Source organism: Sciurus vulgaris, assembly GCF_902686455.1.
Source record: "Sciurus vulgaris genome assembly, chromosome: 3".
In the NCBI taxonomy this organism is placed as follows: Eukaryota; Metazoa; Chordata; class Mammalia; order Rodentia; family Sciuridae; genus Sciurus; species Sciurus vulgaris.
In genome coordinates, this window is record NC_136463.1 from 19320328 (window position 1) to 19337234 (window position 16907).

Below are 16907 nucleotides of genomic sequence, written 5' to 3' on the forward strand. Positions count from 1 at the left end.
TCTTACACTTACAGCTTACTTTGTTTCTTGAAAGCTTGACACATAAACAAAATAACTAAACACAATGTAGATTTTTTTAAAGAAAAATCTTAAAGTTGTGCTATCTAGGTGGTGGATATGATTGTATAAGTACCTTGATTTTATGCTTTTTAATGTTAGTTTTAAAACCTCATAAATGTATTCTTCCCCTTTTTCCCTTCCCCTTTTTAAGTGTTATGTACAAAAGTTGCCCAGCACACCATCCAAAAGGACCCTTACCCAATATGTTCTTCACATTTAAAATACTAGCCAGCATCTCTTTTACATTAATGTCCCTTTTATTGGGCACATTTACCCTGTTATCAGCACCTTTTTTGCATGCATATATGTAGAATTACCTCTTGCTCATCACCTGTTTAAATGTCACTAGGAAGGGAAGAATATATTATTGGAATATTTTTGGTTTGTCTCTCTGTTCTGTCTGTCAGGATAATATTGGACACCGCTTACTCCAGAAACATGGGTGGAAGCTGGGCCAGGGATTGGGAAAATCTCTTCAGGGTAAGTTTTTAAAATTTACCAAAAAAAGAAAGAAAAAATGTTTCTGATGCAAATTTTGTATCTGCATATATTTGTTGTCTTCTTAAAAAAGTGTTTGGGGTTTTCTCCCCCTCCCCCCATAGTCCATTTTTCCTATAATTATATTATAAATTGCTCTATAGCCTCCACATGTGCCAATAATTTGCAAGAGTAAGCTGCTGTGTCATTAAAACTTGCAGGTCAAACATATTGTGTGGCTCAATCTATTCATTTTTTTTTATTATTAATTTTAAGTGGAGGTGATGGATTGGTGGAATAAAAAGAATACTTAGTATCAGAGTTACACCTGGTTTCAGTATCATAAATAGAATCATTCAACAGCAGGTTTTTATCTTTTGTCCTTCCCAAGTCTTTCTGAAGCTGGTGATTACATTGAATCTTTAGTTCTATGATCAGAATCTATGTAGCAGTGAAGATAAAAAATTAACCCACATGAACCAGAATGTAGGACTTTTGAAGCAGAGAGGCCACATCTCAGGTTCAGATAAGGCTCTGAAAAATGTTTGGATTAAAGTTTCTATTGCATATATTTTTCCTTTTAACTATACTAATTATTTGGATAAAAAGAAAATACTAATATTTCTGCTTTTGAGTTGCTAATTGGAAAAAAAACAGCCACCTGCATTTCCTTTTTAGTTTTCTCAAATTCAATAGCTATTGTTTGATACAGATGTAATATGGATGCTACCTCAGAAATGAGGGAAATCATTATACTTCTGCATCTGATTATGGAGACACTCATTATATAAAGGGATGTTTGGAGTTAGGTATGCTAATGTTGACTTTTGAAGTCCTTGAAAAGAGATTTCAAAATCCATTTTGAAAATGGATTTTCACCATTTGAATATAGAAGTCTAATCAGTTTAAGCATGTTAAGAGAAGCAAGAGAACAGGATATGGAATAGGATGTTTTAAACATTTAAACCTTTGCTTTTAAAATTCTTCTATAAATTCTATTCAGTGGTGACACTTAGTAGTCTCAATATATTTTTACTGAATATTTATTACCAAGTATTAATCTTTTCTTGTGGTGAGAGAGACTTGATTACCATAACTTGTTTTCTGAGTGGCATAGAACTCTTTTCAGACAATACAAAGAATACTCTGTGAATGTGAATTTGTATGGCATAAACCACTGATTTTATCAGAATCCAAAAAAGATATAGGATAATCAGGAATGACATAGAGATGAATTTTTGATGGACTTTGTCCAAGTCATTTTCATAGTTGTGTCGGGTTCACTTGAGTGGAGGTGATTGCATAGAAGAGAGTCAGAAAACTAGATCTGATCTTTTGTTTGAAACATCTCTTCCTAATTGAAGATGCCTAGGAGCTTTGTTGATTGCTATTATCTTTGTTTTTGAGGTGGGGACATTCCATAGGAGTCAGTAGATCTGTTTGAATCCCAGAATTTTTCACTGTTGAGAATCAAAGACTTTATGTCCTATATGTAGGACATCTATAAACACTTACATTGAGCAACAAATCTTTTATAGGTGTCCTGTAGATAGGACTCTGGGACATAATGGGTTAAAGTATAACTAGAGCCTGGGGGTGGAGTAGATTGTGGGTTGTGGGTGTGTGTGTGAGTGTGTATATTTATTTATTTGTATGTGTATCTTTAAGAAAGAATAGGTAACTAGGTGTAGTAGTCAGTGCCTCTGATCCACCTGAGAACACCAAGGAAGAGGGATCACAAGTTCCAGGCCAGACTCAGCAACTTATTGAGACTCTGTCTCAAAATTTAAAAAAAGGGACTGGGGATGTAGCTTAGTGGTAAAGTGTTCCTGGGTTCAAAACAAACAGAGGAAAAAATGAGAGAGAGAGAATAAAAGGAAAGAAAAAGAAAGAAAATTAAAAAAAGAAAGGATGGGTAAATTGATACTCAACTCTCAACTATTGTTGATCCAAAATAATTATTATTTAAGAACTCTTGAATTTTGGTTCTCTTTTAATTGAACTCCTTGAAAAGAGAAATTAGGCTTTATCTGTATTTTCTATCTCCTTAGTAATGGGAATATAGTAAGCACTTAACTCATAAATCTGTTCATTTAAAAATATAAAGGAAACCTTTATATTTGAAGTTTTTTTTTTTTTTTTTTTTTTCCCCCTTTTTAATTATGGTAAAAAACACATGAAGTTTATCACCTTACTCATTTTTTTTCTTTCTTTTTTTTGGACTCTGGGGACTGAACCCCAGGACCTCACTCTACCATTGAACTGCACCCACCTTTGCTCTATCTTAACCATCTTTAAGTGTATAGGTTAGTAGTATTCCTATTGTAAGTATATTCCATTGTTTTGTGAAGCGTATTCATTTTACATGATTAGTACAATGTCTTTATCCTTTGGAAAGAATAAACACTTATTCTGTTTCCAGTATTAAGGGCAGAATTTGTTTTGTTAATAACTTTTTACTTTCCAGTGTCAGATTTTAACAGTGTCAGGTCTTATGCTGTTTCTCTCACGTAGCTGTTTCTGTAATTCATACCTGATTTAACCTAGAACATAACCACATTTATGGCATACTTAGGTAATTTATGACTTTTTTTCCCTTAAACCTTTGCTATAAATACCCACTGAAGAAATCCCTGTTACTACAGTGAAAATGATAATGCTTCCTTGGTATTTTCTGAACTGATCACAACTTGTGATTTTTTTGTGTAAACACATACACACACACACACGCTGGGGTTGAACCCAGGACCTTGTGCATGCCAGGAGGGCACTCTACCACTGAGTTACATCCATCCCTACCCCACTTTGTAAGTTCTTTACTAGTTTATTATCAACTTTCAGTTCTCCTTTCTATTTAAAATTCTAATATGTTGAACATGGAACCATCCACTAAAAGTTAAACCTGGTCTCATTAGACCTTTTTGTCAAGTTTAAAAATCATTTTGACTTATTCAAGACTTATTCAGTGTTAGTCCTTGGGGGTCTAGTGTAGATAGATACCTTGTTGCTAGATAGAGTGGGGAATAATAAAGCATGTTAACTCTGGAATGAAGTTTCCTGTGTCAGGATATGAAATGTATTTGAATTTTTATATTTAATTACCTTTTGTTCTCCTTTTATTAAAATATTTGAAGTTTTTTTTAAAAAAAGAACCTTTATTGTATGTCATAAATAAATGATAGTATTAAAAATAAAAGTTACATAGAAAAAATGTTGACAAGGTATCATTTAAAGGAAATAACACTGTGTTAATGAGAAATATTATGAACAGTTGCTTATTGTAGAGGCAGAAGGATGTGTTTTAATTGGAAATGAAGCAATAGTCAATGATAGTTGTATTTTGTACCAGTTGAATTGGATTCAGTTCTAGAAACTGTTTTAAACCATTTGGCAGCTTTGAAATGTAATGGAATGTAGCTCAAAATCTTATTTTGCTATGAAATAAGTTAGTATGTAGGTGTAGTTCAGAAAGTGCCCGAACTTCCTTTGTTGTGTTACTAAAAGCTGTTTGATGATTTGGCTGATTCTTTGGTCACAAACAAAAGTCTAGCTCTTGGGAAAAAAATGAGTGAAGGTTGATATTATTTTCATTATTTAGCCTTTCTAGAAGGTTCAGTCAGTACATTTAGACAACCAGTAGATGTATAGTGAGCTAACAAAATGTTTTAGTTGTGCTGGCTGAATGAGGCATGGATAGGTAAGACAGGGTTCCTACCCTTTATTTTCCAGGGCCCAAGACTTGCCTTTTTAATGTGTTTGAAGGTTTCTTCAGGCTAAGAACCACGTTTTATATTTCTTAGTACTCATATCATGTATAGAATTAAGCATGTGATCAGTCTGAATCTTTGATGAATGTATTGCTTCAAGTTTCTTGAGAGTAAGGATTCTTATTTATTTTGTGTAAAAATAGTTAATGCAAGGTATGAAGGCAGTATGGTAATGACATTTGGAAAAATAAGATCTGGGTTTGAGTTTGGTACTGTGTTGCCATTACCTTTAAGCAAAGGGAAAAACCACCATCAATGTATTATTTCCCTTGGTGCTAAATGGAATTAAAATCTGCCCATCTTTTATAAGTTATGGTTATGAGGATGCAGTAAATTAATGTAAGTGAATTACTTTATGAAAACTTAAGATGCCATGTAAATGCTTACTGTTAACACCTCTGTTGTACAGTGCGTAGATTTGAATTTTTTTCCTCCTAGTATATGAACCCAGGGCTTTATTCCTGCTAGGCATGCACTCTACCACTAAACTATATCTCCAGCCCTTTTTTATTTCATTTTGAGACAATTTCGAGACTAGTTGCTTAGGCTGGCCTTGAAATTTCATTCTTCCTGCCCCAGCCTCCTAAGTAGCTGGGATTACATGTGTGTGCTACTATGCACTGCCATATTTAGATATTGTAAGTGAATTAGAGATAATCCATTTTTAAGTCTTAATCAGAACTAAATGTATAAAAATCATAAACAGGAATATTTGTGTCTTACTGTTCTCTGTTTCCCAGATATAACAACAATAATAGTTAATACACATTATATGCATCTGTTCTTTTAATGTTGAATATGTTTTAGGGCTCCTAAATCCTTACTCAACTCCTGTCATGCTGATTCTGAGCTCACTAGTTATCTCTGCTTTTGAATCTCTGACTTACATCTAAAAAGAACCTCAATCACTCAACAGTGCTATTGGGACAACTGGATAACAACCTATTAAAAAAAGACATATTCTCATTGTCATACTTTACCCCAATATAGATTTCGGATGACTATAAAAGTTTGTGTGGTACTGGGGCTTGAACCCAGGATCTTGTGCATACTAGCCAAGTGCTATACCACTGAGCTACATCCCCAGTTCCAGACGTAGAAAAGATTTAAATGTAAAAAAGTGTAATCATAAAATTATAAGGATTGTTCAATGGGAAAAATATTATTTTTAAAATAACATTTGAATAAGGAAAGCTTTTCTAAATTTAACCCAAAACATAGAAGTCATTAAAAAAATGAAAAAAAAAAAGGATACAGAACTAAGTGTAGTGGCTCACACCTATAATCCCAGATACTTGGAAGACTGAGGCAGGAGGATTACAAGGTCAAGACCAGCCTTTCTCAATTTAGCAAGACCCTTTCTCAAAATAAAAAATAAAAAGGTCTGGGGGGTGCTGGGGTGGTGGCTCAGTGGTATTTGCCTCGCATGTGTGAGGCACTGGGTTCGATTCTCAGCACCACATATAAATAAATGAATAAAATAAAGGTTCATTGGCAACTTAAATTAAAAAAAAAAAAAACAAAAAAAAACATGGTCTGGGAATATATTTGGCTCAGTGGTTAAGCACCCCTGGGTTCAATACCCAGTAACACCCTCTCCCAAAAAATGTGGACTGGGGACTATACTTCATCTTAAATAAAGTCTAAAAACAAATAAACTTGGGGAAATATCTGTAATATTTCAGTATAGACAAAGGACAATTTCCTTTATGTATGTATTACTATGAAAGATTTATTACCTGAATAGGCAAAGGGAAATATGAACACTTTATAGAAAAGCAGTGCAGATGACATTTAAACATATAAAAATACCTTCAACCCTTCTCTTGATAAGAGCAGTGTATATTAAATTATGAGACACCATTTTTCACTTGGACTCAAAAAGGTAAAAAAATAACCAAAGTAGGTTATGGGAAAAAGAGCTACTTGTATTATAACCATAGAAATTGGCAAAACCACTACCAAGAACAGTTTGAATGGCTTAAAGGTTAACATGCAGGGGAAAAAAAAAACCGCTTTTTTAAAATGCAGGTATCCTTGAACCTAGTAATTCTATTTATAACTGTCTACTTGAATGTATTCTTGTACTTGCACAAAATAACTTGATGGAGGTTATTCATATCACTGATTATAATAACCAAAGATTAGAGATAGTCTATTGTATTTCATTGATATCAACTAAGATTTTCCCCATATTTTAATAAAACTAAAATCAGGTGCATTTTGTTAATGATATTATAATTATAGTTGGCACCTTTTAAATTTCTTTTTTAGTGGCACATAAAATGGTGTTTTATGATTAATGGCATTTTAGATATGAAGCAATAGAATACTAAAATGGTATAAAGGGAAACCATATGGGTTTTAAAAGATTGGAGTAATTTAGTATGTACTAAATAGGTATAGAATAATTTCTAAGATAACATTAAGAGAAAAAGCAAGGTACAGAATGGTGCATAATATGGTGAACTACCATATGTGTTAAATGATATAGATATTAAAATGCACTCTGTATGAAAGTCCTATTTGGGAACCTATTTCTCAATATGTTCTGAATTTATGTATTTGTATTTTTTTTTTTTTTTTTTTTTTTAACATTGGTGGGTATCAAACCCAGGGCCCCATGTATGCTAGGCAAGTGTTCTACCACTGAGCCACATCATCACCCCATTCCATTATTTTAAATGAACCACACACTAATCTCAAAATTTAACTCTTTTCTGAAATACACAAAGCTGTCTGTTCATGAAATTTTAAAGCTTATTATGATATAAAGTTGGGTGCAGTGGTACATGCCTATAGTTCAGCTACTCAGGAGGCTGAGACAAGAAAATTTTATGAGTCCAGTAGTTTGAGGCCAGCCTGGGCAACATAGCAAGACCCTGTCTCAAAAACAAAATTCAAAAATAAATTAAAAAATTATTAGAATATAAAATGCCTTTAAATTTTTTTTGTTATTATTTTTATTTTTATTTTTTTATGGTATTGGGGAACTGGAGATTGGATCCAGGGCTTTACTCATGTTAGGCAAGCATTCTACCATTGAACTACATCCCTAATCCAGAATATAAGATCCTTAAACATTTCTATCTGATAACCAAATAGTTTTTATGGTTTTTAATATACAGTTAATTTCTGTGCAATAGCATGTATATCTCTTTTGTTTGTACTGAAATAGCTTTTCCGGAGTTCTAGTTTATTTGTAACGTGTTGCCAGATATTTCATGCATCTTTTTCTTAATTGTATTTAAACAGTTTAAACATAAAAATGTTACTATCTAAAATCATTGGTTAAGCCAGTTGTGGTGGTGTTTTCTTATAATCCTAGCGATTTGGGAGTCTGAGCTGGGCGTAATGGTGCACATCTGTAATCCCAGCAGCTTGGGAGGCTGAGGCAGGAGGATCACAAGTTCAAAGCCAGCCTCAGCAATTTAGTGAGGCCCTAAGCAACTCAGTGAGAGCCCATCTCTAAATAAAATACAAAAACTACTGGGGATGTGGCTTAGTGGTTGAGTGCTCCTGGGTTCAATCCCCAGTACCAAAAATAAAAAATAAAAAATTGGGGAGGCTGAGTCAGGGGGACCACAAGTTCAAGGCCAGCCTGGGTAATTTAGGGAGATGCTGTCTTAAAAACCAACACAAAGGGCTTGAGGTGTAGCTCAGTGGTAGAGCGCCCAAGAGTAGAATCCCCAGTTTTGTCAACAAACAAAAAAGTAACTCATTCAGACTCACAAATCCAGTAGATGATCAACAAAACCAGGTATGTGGTGTTGTACTCCAAAGCTTATGTTTCAAGTAGCTGCACTCTTGTTTGTTTTTCTAAAAATAAACACAAATTTCAAAGGAAAAATAAAGGTCAACTTTGCTTTATGCAAAGGTTCTATCCAGAAAAATGTACCTATGTCACTAAATAAACTATTTTTTCACAAAATTATTTTTTTTCCCTTAAGTTAGTGAAGCTGGGGATACAGCTCAGTGGTAGAGTGTTTGCCTATCATGCACAAGGCCCCATCACAGAAAGTGGAAAAAAAAAAAAAAAGTGCCAGGTGTTAAAGCCTGTAGTCCCAACAGCTGGGCAGAAGGGGCTGAAGTAGAAGATCACTTGATCCCAGGAGTTGAAGACCAGCCTGGACAATATATTCAGATCCTGTCTCAATAATAATAAATAAATAAAACAAATTTTGAAAAGAGGTTAGTAGGAACTGGTGATGTATCTCAGTACTGCAGCAGTTGCCTAACACGTGAGGCCCTGGGTTCAATATCCAGCACCGCCTAAAAAATAAATAAAAAATAAAGCTGGGTGCCATGGTATATGCCAGTAATTCTAGCCACGTGGGAGACTGAGGCAAGAGGATCCCAAGTCTGAGGTCAGCCTGGGCAACTTAGTGAGACTCTGTCTCAAAATAAAATAAAAAGGGCTGGGGATGTAGTTCAGCCTGGTAGAACACTTGACCTATGTGTAAAGGCCCTTGGGGTTTGATTCCAGCACTACAAAACAAAAAACATTTTAAAAATAAGTAAATAAAAATTTTGAGAAGTCAACTAAGCCCCCCCCCCCCGCCCCAGGAGGGTTGCTAGAGATCAAACCCAAGATCTCACACATGCTAGGTAAATACTCTATCACTGAGCTATATATCCCTAGCCCCAAAGTTGTAAAGTTTTAGAAATCAACATTCCAATGTCAAGACAAAGTCTAAATTGTAAGACTACATATTTTTATTCTATTATACTGAATTCGAGTTTAGTTTTCCTTCAGTAATAAAATGTAGTATGAACGCTAATGCAGGCCTTACCCTACTACTTTCACCATTTATTCCCTAGAAAATAACTAAAGAATTAGAGAAGGAAAGGAGTATTCATACGGAAAACTAAAGAAACACTCCCAACCCTACTCTGCTTTGATACTTTCTACTCTAGGTCTTCTCCAAGACGATTTTATATGTTATTTTTTAAACAGTAATACAAGTAGACATCATCAAATTTTTAAAAACTTAAAGTAAAAAGCAATTCGATTCCCCTTCATGAGTCTTGCCTTTACAAAAATTTTTCTTGGCACGGTCAAGTAAAACAAATTATGCCTCTGTATTCCCACAGAATGGACCCTTTTAATTTTTCACATTAGAATGTCTCAGTTTTAATAGCCAAACCATTAAGAATGTTCTTTCAACATATTTTTCAGCCAGCCAATGGCTGAAAAAGGAAAAAGTGCAAATTATGGGCCAAATACTAATCCAGAATCTAGATGACTCTTATTGTCCCATTTAATGAAATAGATATTAATATGCTTATTTTATAAAGTGAAACAGTTTTGGAAATGCCATATAGCTACAGAGTCTCTGCCATTTAATTTTAAGTCTGATTTTGAAATCAATGTTAATTACCTTTATGCATTTTTGTTTCTCAGAAAGATCTGATACTGAGAATGAGTGGATTGGGGGGAGAACAGCAAATGTAGGTCCTGGCACCACAAAGTAAGATATGGATTGTCAGAAAGACTTACTTATACAGAGCTGGTCTAGCCCAGGAAGTATGTAGCTAAGTTATAATAGCCTCTATTCCTTTCTTAAGGCAAACGTAAGATTTAGTGAAGTACCAGTTATATAAAAGCCTTTGACATTCTTGGTGGAATTTAGTTAATGTAAATAAAAGAGATGAAATTCAGATGTTAAATAAAACTAGAATTGGCAGTCTACAGTCAGTTCAAGTTTATGGCTTAAATAGAAAGGAATTGGGGCTGGACGAGTTGCACATGCTTGTATTAACAGCGACTTCAGAGGCTGAGGCAGGAGGATTGTGAGTTCAAAGCCAGCCTCAGCGACTTAGAGCAATTCTGTCTCAAAATAAAACATAAAAAGGGCTGGGAGGAGCTGGGGTTGTGGCTCAGTGGTAGAGCACTTGCCCAGCACACGCTCAATATTTTTTAAAGAATTAGACACCAATATGTAAAAGCAGGAGGAGGAACCTGCATCCTTGTTTTGGTTGAAGCAGAGTTGTAGGACTCCAGAAACAATAAATAACTAGAAGTTAGTAATGAGAGATTGATTAGAAAAGACACAAATTTCATATGTACTTAGTGTTTACTATATGCTAAGCATTTTTTAAAAATCTAATTATTATAACAAGCCTGTGAGATAATTACTGTCATTCCCATTTTGTAGAAGAAAAAAACTGAGGCCCAGAGAGATTTATAGTAAATTGTCCAAGAATAAGCAACCAGTAAAGTATAGAATCATGATTCATACTTTGGTCTTTCTGGCTTCAAAATTCATGCTCTTTACTACTATACTAAATCTACTATACTTTAATGCTACACCAATTTGGAATTTTATTTTGTAAGCTAAAGGCAATTTTTGATCAGAGAAGAAGTATATAGTTTTATAGAAAGAAGAGATATTAAAGGTGATTTAATCTAAAACTCACTTTACAGATAAAAAAAAAATTAGTTTTGGTGTTCTTGTCTTAGTGATAATGTGGAAATTCAAACCTACATTCACTGATTTGCAGTCTCATGCTCTTTATTATACCACCCAGGCATTTGTTGTGGAAGTAAAATACTATCTAGTCAAGTGTGTTTGAGGATGAAGATGGATGACTTAGAGAGGTCTGGGTATGAGTTGATAAGGGTTCTGAATATAGTGGTAGCAATAGAAATGCAAAGGGGGTATAGATATGAAGGCGACTAAAAACAAATCAACTATGAAGCACAGTGTGTAGTCAGTTCGTCCATGTGTCTGAGTAGCAAGCCCCTGTCCACTGGATTTAGTGTTAATCCTTTATCATAGCTAACTTTTGGTAAGCATTTACCCAGTGCTTACCCATGATTTTCTCATTTGAATTTTCTTTGAAGTAGACATAATGTCCATCGAATGGATAAGGAAATTGACATTCTGAGCAATAATTTGCTCAACATAACAGGTAATTAGTATGAGGTATCAGAACCTGTGCTTTTAATCAATATGCTATCATGAACTTAAACCGTAGGTCCAGGCTCACTTCAGTCTCCTGAAGAGATATGAAGTGGCGAGAAATGCCAGTATTGTACTATAGAATTAAATATATGGTAGTTATTCTACCCATAAACAAACAAACAAATGGATAAATAGTGTATCTGTACACACCTGTAATACCAGCAACTCATGATTACATACTCAGGAGGCTGAGGCAGGAACATCTCAGGTTTAAGGCCAGTTGTCTCAAAACAAAATATTAAAAAGGGTCTGGGGATGTAGCTTAGTGGTAAAGCACACCAGAATTCAATTTCCAGTCTCACAAAAAATAAAAAATTAGAGATGACTCTGAATGTTACATATTTTTGTATGCTACTTAAGGAGGTCACATGTTCATTCTTCATGATAAATATAAATTCACTAGAAACTTGATGGTAAATGAGTGGTAAGAACCTTGGCCAAATTTTTAGGGTTGGTAATTGGTCTCTATAGGAAAAAAGAAAATAGTGGGCCAGAGATGTAGCTTGGTGGTTAGAGTGCTTGGCTTGCATGTGTAAGGCCCATGGTGAAAGTTCAGTCCCCAGCTTTTTTTTTTTTAATTTGGTCTCTTCTAGTACTTGAATCTTGTAGGATTTTTAATATTTTATATTATATAAATATATTTTATTTACTTATGTGTCTCTTTTAACCTCATTAGATTCTCAAGTTCCTAAAGGATAATTACTGTTTGTGTTTTCTTGTTACTTTCATATTTTTTATTTCTGCACATTTATTAAATTCATAGAATATGCCAAATGTGTACTAAGTCTTTAAGAATAAGTAAGATGTAACCTCTATGTATGTTTAAAAGGAAGATAAATGTAACAAATAAATACAGTACTGTGTAATGAATAACATAATGATAAAATTAAAGACACAGTAGGTAGCCTATGCCTGTAATCCCAGCACCTCAGGAGGCTGAGACAGGAGGATTGAAAGTTTGAGACCAACCTCGGGTGAGACCCTGTCTCAAAATAAAAAAGTAAAAGGACTGGGAATGTAACTCAGTGATCAAGTGCCCTTGGGTTTAGTCCCAGTACCAAAATAGAGAGAGAGAGAGAAAATCAAACAATTTAACTTGCAATTTTGGTTTATTTCTTTAATGATACAACCTGTGGGAAAAAACTCAGATTGTGAGAATGAGGAAGCAAACAACTGTTTCATAACTGAATGCTTATCCATGGATTTTTTTGTGAACTCATGTGAAATATACTTGTTCATAGATGCATGGAACACAGGTATCTGTGGGTTGGTGGAATCTCTTCATTCTTCAAGAACTTGTTATTTTAAAGTAGAATGAAATGTGAAGATGATAACACAAGGTAAAAAGTGTTTTATAAGAAATCTCTTTTATTTAAAAAAAACTGTTGGGCACAGTAGCACGCACCTGTAATCCCAGTGACTGGAGACTGAGGGAGGAGGATCACAAGTTTGAGGCCAGCCTCAGCAATTTAGCCAGACCCTGTCTTAAAATAAAAATAAAAAGAACTGGTTGCACATGCCCCTTCCTTTCCAATCTCAGCCTCTGACCCTGAAGCCTCTGTGATGTTGATGCACAAGAATTGGATTGCCATTCAATGAACTCTTTTCTAAGGAGGGAGCATCCAAGAAAGATGTCCACATGCTCAAGCACCCAGAACTGGCAGATGAGATGTGCCCACCATTCATGTCTTGAAGGCAGTGCAGTCTCTCAAGTCTCAAGGCTATATGAAGGAACAGTTTGCCTGGAGGCATTTCTGTTAGTATCTTACCAATGAGGGTGTCCAGTATCTCTGCAGTTACCTCCAGTTGCCGCCTAAGATTGTACCTGCCACTCTACACCATAGCCGACCAGAGACTGGTAGGCCTCTAACCAAAGGTCTGGAGGGCGAGCGGCCTACAAGACTCAAAAGAGGGGAAGCTGACATGTACCTGTAGAAAGAGTGCTGTGCCGCCTGGTGCTGATAAGAAAGTTGGGGCTGGGTCAGCAACTGATTTCCAGGTTAGAGGCGGATTTGGTTGTGGACATAACTACCTCAGTGAATGAAGTTGGAGGGGATTATTTTGTGTTGGATTAATTTGTAGCTGGGCAAAAAAAGAGCTGGGGATGTAGTTCAATGGTAGAGTGCCCCTGGGTTCAATTCTCCTTACTGCCAAAAAAATAAAGAAAGAAAAGGCAGGAAAACTTAAAAAGAAGTTCATTTTAAAATTATCACCAGAATTCAAAATAATTGGACACATACATTTAGAAAACAGAACAAAATAATATTTTTCATGTATAAATCTAGTTTAGTTTTAATTCCTTTCTTTCTGCTCTTAGTAAACCATCTAAAACCTATAAAGGAGATAGCTACCAACTGGAAATTAACAGGAAAAATCCAGCAGAAGCACAGAAAAAGGGAGCAAAGAATGTAGACCTTGAAGTAAGAATTGAGCCTGGTGTTGTTATATATACAGTTGATGCCAACTAAGTGATACTGTAGGAAGTAGTGTGAGCTATGCCATGATTCGAGAGGAATAGTTGCCACTCAGCTCTTGCTGATGCCACATAGGAATGTCTCAGTGTCAGATCTTCTGAATATTTTAAAGGATAACAGAAATCCTGATGACTTTTTGAAATCTCCTAGTTGATAAATGTTGACCTGAAGTTTAAAATAATGTAGGGTACAGGCCCTACAGTCCTGTGTTTGACCTCCTGTGGGTTACTACTTTGTGAATGCTGCAGTTAGTAAGCAGTATGATCTTGTTAAACACACAGGTTGTTTTGTTTTTGTTTTTTTAACCTGTTCCCCTTTTTTGTGGTGTTAGGGATCAAACTCAGTGTCTCAAGCTTACTAGCCAAGTGTTTTACCAATGAACTACAACTACATCCCCACCCATAATTTTAAAAGATTTGGGAGATGCTTCAGGAATTAAATATGATGGCATAAATATTTTATATACCTGTTTCTTATCTCTTTTCACTCCCCAGCATATAAAGTGAGAAATAATGCCTTTTAAGAGGTTGGGAAACTTGCCAGGTAAGGTGATGCATGCCCATAATCCCAGCTTGGGAGGCTGAGGCAGGAGGATCATAAATTCAAAGCCAGCCTCAGCAACTTAGCAAGGCTCTAAGCAACTTAGTGAGATACTGTCTCAATATAAAAATTACAAAAAAGGGCTGGGATGTGGCTCAGTGGTTAAGCATCCCTGAATTCAATTCCCAGTACAAATAATAATAATAATAATAATAATAAAGAGGGGTTCAATCCCTAGCATCACAAAAAAAGAAGGAAGAAAGAAAGAAAGGGGCTGGTGATGTGGCTCAGTGGTTAAGCATCCCTGGTACCGACAAAACAAACAAAACAAAAAAAAAGAGCAAAAAGAGAATGGGAAACAAGTGGAAATCTGAAGTTAAACCATTAAGGGTAGGAGCTGTGTTTACCATATAAGTCTTCTGATCTCTACTTCAGTGGTTTTTCCATTAGACTTGTGGTTCTTAACAGAATTAACTTGAGTGCTCATTAAAAGTATAGATTATCAACTAGCCACACTCAGCAGGTCTGGGGTGGGGTTCAAAAAATTACATTTTAAATAAGTTCCCTGCTAGGCAGGCATGGTGGCGCACACCTATAAAAAGGGCTGGGGAGTGGCTCAGTGAATTCATAAAACAAAACCCTAAAAATTGTAAAACAAATAGAATAAACCATAGCTCGAACATCATTGCTGTGGACCATATAAATAAAATGAGCTTTTAACAAAATTGCCTTTATTATAGCTAGTAGGATAGATGGTTCTTTCACTCATCCAAAGTGTGTTAGTGATTTTGGGTCTGATATAATGCTATGTATTTTTCTTCAGTTTTACCATTAGCCTAATTTACATAGTCATACCTTATTACTTATAAGACTTCTTGCCCTAAGTTAATTTGCATGATTAAAATAAAACTGGTAAAATAAGAATCTAAGGCAAAAAAGTAGAATGTCCAAAACGTTTTAACTTTTTTCAATGTTGGGAATTGAATCCAAGCCTGGCGGGGGGGGGAGAATATATATATATATATATATATATATATGCTTCTCTATAATTAGAATAGTCTAATCAGGTGGAAGTAGTTGAAAAAGTAGCTGGGCATGGTAGTGTATGCCTGTTATCCCAGTGACACAGGAGGATCACATGTTTAAAGCCAGCCTGGGCAATTTGGCAAGGCCCTCAGCAATGTAATAAGATCCTTGTCTCAAAATAAAACGGAAGTGACTGAGGATGTAGATGGGTGGTAAAGTGTCCTTAGGTTCATTCTCTAGTACCCCCCCAAAACAAAAACAAAATTGGAAATAAAAAGAACACTTTATAATTTTTCCCCGAAATCTTGAGCTTAACAGCATTGTATATAGTGATTTTTCATTTATAAAGCATCTTCCATTTGTTATCTCTTTTGATCTGTATGCTGGTCCTGAAAGTGGGCATGTCTGCATTTTGCAGATAGGGCTGCTGAGACCTAAGCTCTGGTTGTAAAAAGTCACCCACATATTTAGATATTGTCTCCTATTAGAAAACAGATTTTGTAGCCCAGTCTAATTTAGGTTCTACCTGAAACCTAGCTCCTTTCTACATTTAGAAAGGAGATAAAGACAAAATAAGTTATGGGGGATGGGGTTACTATGAAAGGGAAAGGGAAAGTAGTTTAAAGGAACCTGGAAAGTCTTTTGGGGTTACAGAGTGATCCTGGAATGAAAAAATTCTCAGTGTGGTTTGGGAACACTGAGTTAGCCATAAGAGAATTCAACGCTAAGAAGGCATTGGATTATTATAATATCACAAGACTGGTACCATCTATACAACTTCCCTAAATATTTTCTACCCTTCAAATTTGAGATTGAAGTGAACCAACAAGATGTGGTTGTTGTACATACCTGTAATCCAATCTTAGGAGACTGAAGCAGGAGGATCATAAGTTTTAGATATTAAGCTTGGTGGTAGAGCACTATCTAGCATGTGCAAGCCTTGGCTTCTGTCACCACTATCAAAAAAAGCAAAGAAAAAAGAAAGTAAACCCTGTAGACTATTAAATCTATCTAACTCCTCAGGGCTGGGGCTGTGGCTCAGTGGTAGAGCACTTACCTCACACATGCAGGGCACTGGGTTCGATCCTCAGCACCACATAAAAATAAATAAAGATACTGTGTCCACCTATAACTAAAACATATTTTTAAAAAACCTACCTTCATGAACATAGATAATGTCACATGCCCATTTAATGACAGAATTGTAGTTCACATCCCCTGAGTTCCCACCAGTCACTCTTCATTAAGTACATTCTTTTGGAATTCTTTAATTAAGAGATATCCATATAGATTGGAAGTCCATCAGTAATTTTTGGTCCACCTGCATGTACACTGGAGTGTACTCTAGGTACTTTAGGCAGCAACTAATTTTCACTTGGAGCTTTTTTTTTTTTTTTTTTTTTTTTTTAAAAGAGAAAACATTCCCAGAATTAATAAGTTAATTAATTGGTGCTGGTGATTGAACCCAGGGGCACTTAACTACTGAGCTACTCCTTCCTTCCTTCCTTCCTTTCTTCTTTCCTCCCTCCCTCCCTCCCTCCTTCTCTCCTCCTTCCTTCCCTCTTTCCCTCCTTCCCTCCTTCCCTCCTCCCTCC

General features: G+C 35.4%; 1 protein-coding gene across 8 annotated transcripts in view; it reads left to right on the plus strand.

The window, feature by feature from the left end:
• Positions 1 to 16907, plus strand: part of GPATCH8 (G-patch domain containing 8) — a 90634-nt gene that overhangs the window by 31896 nt on the left and 41831 nt on the right. For 7 of the 8 annotated variants that reach the window (XM_079133987.1, XM_079133988.1, XM_079133991.1 and 4 more), the window contains one exon: positions 468 to 540. The exons of the other annotated variant lie outside the window; for it this stretch is intronic. In XM_079133987.1, the coding sequence (XP_078990113.1) occupies positions 468 to 540 (73 nt within the window). The remainder of the gene's footprint in view (positions 1 to 467; positions 541 to 16907) is intronic. 8 annotated transcript variants of the gene reach the window in all.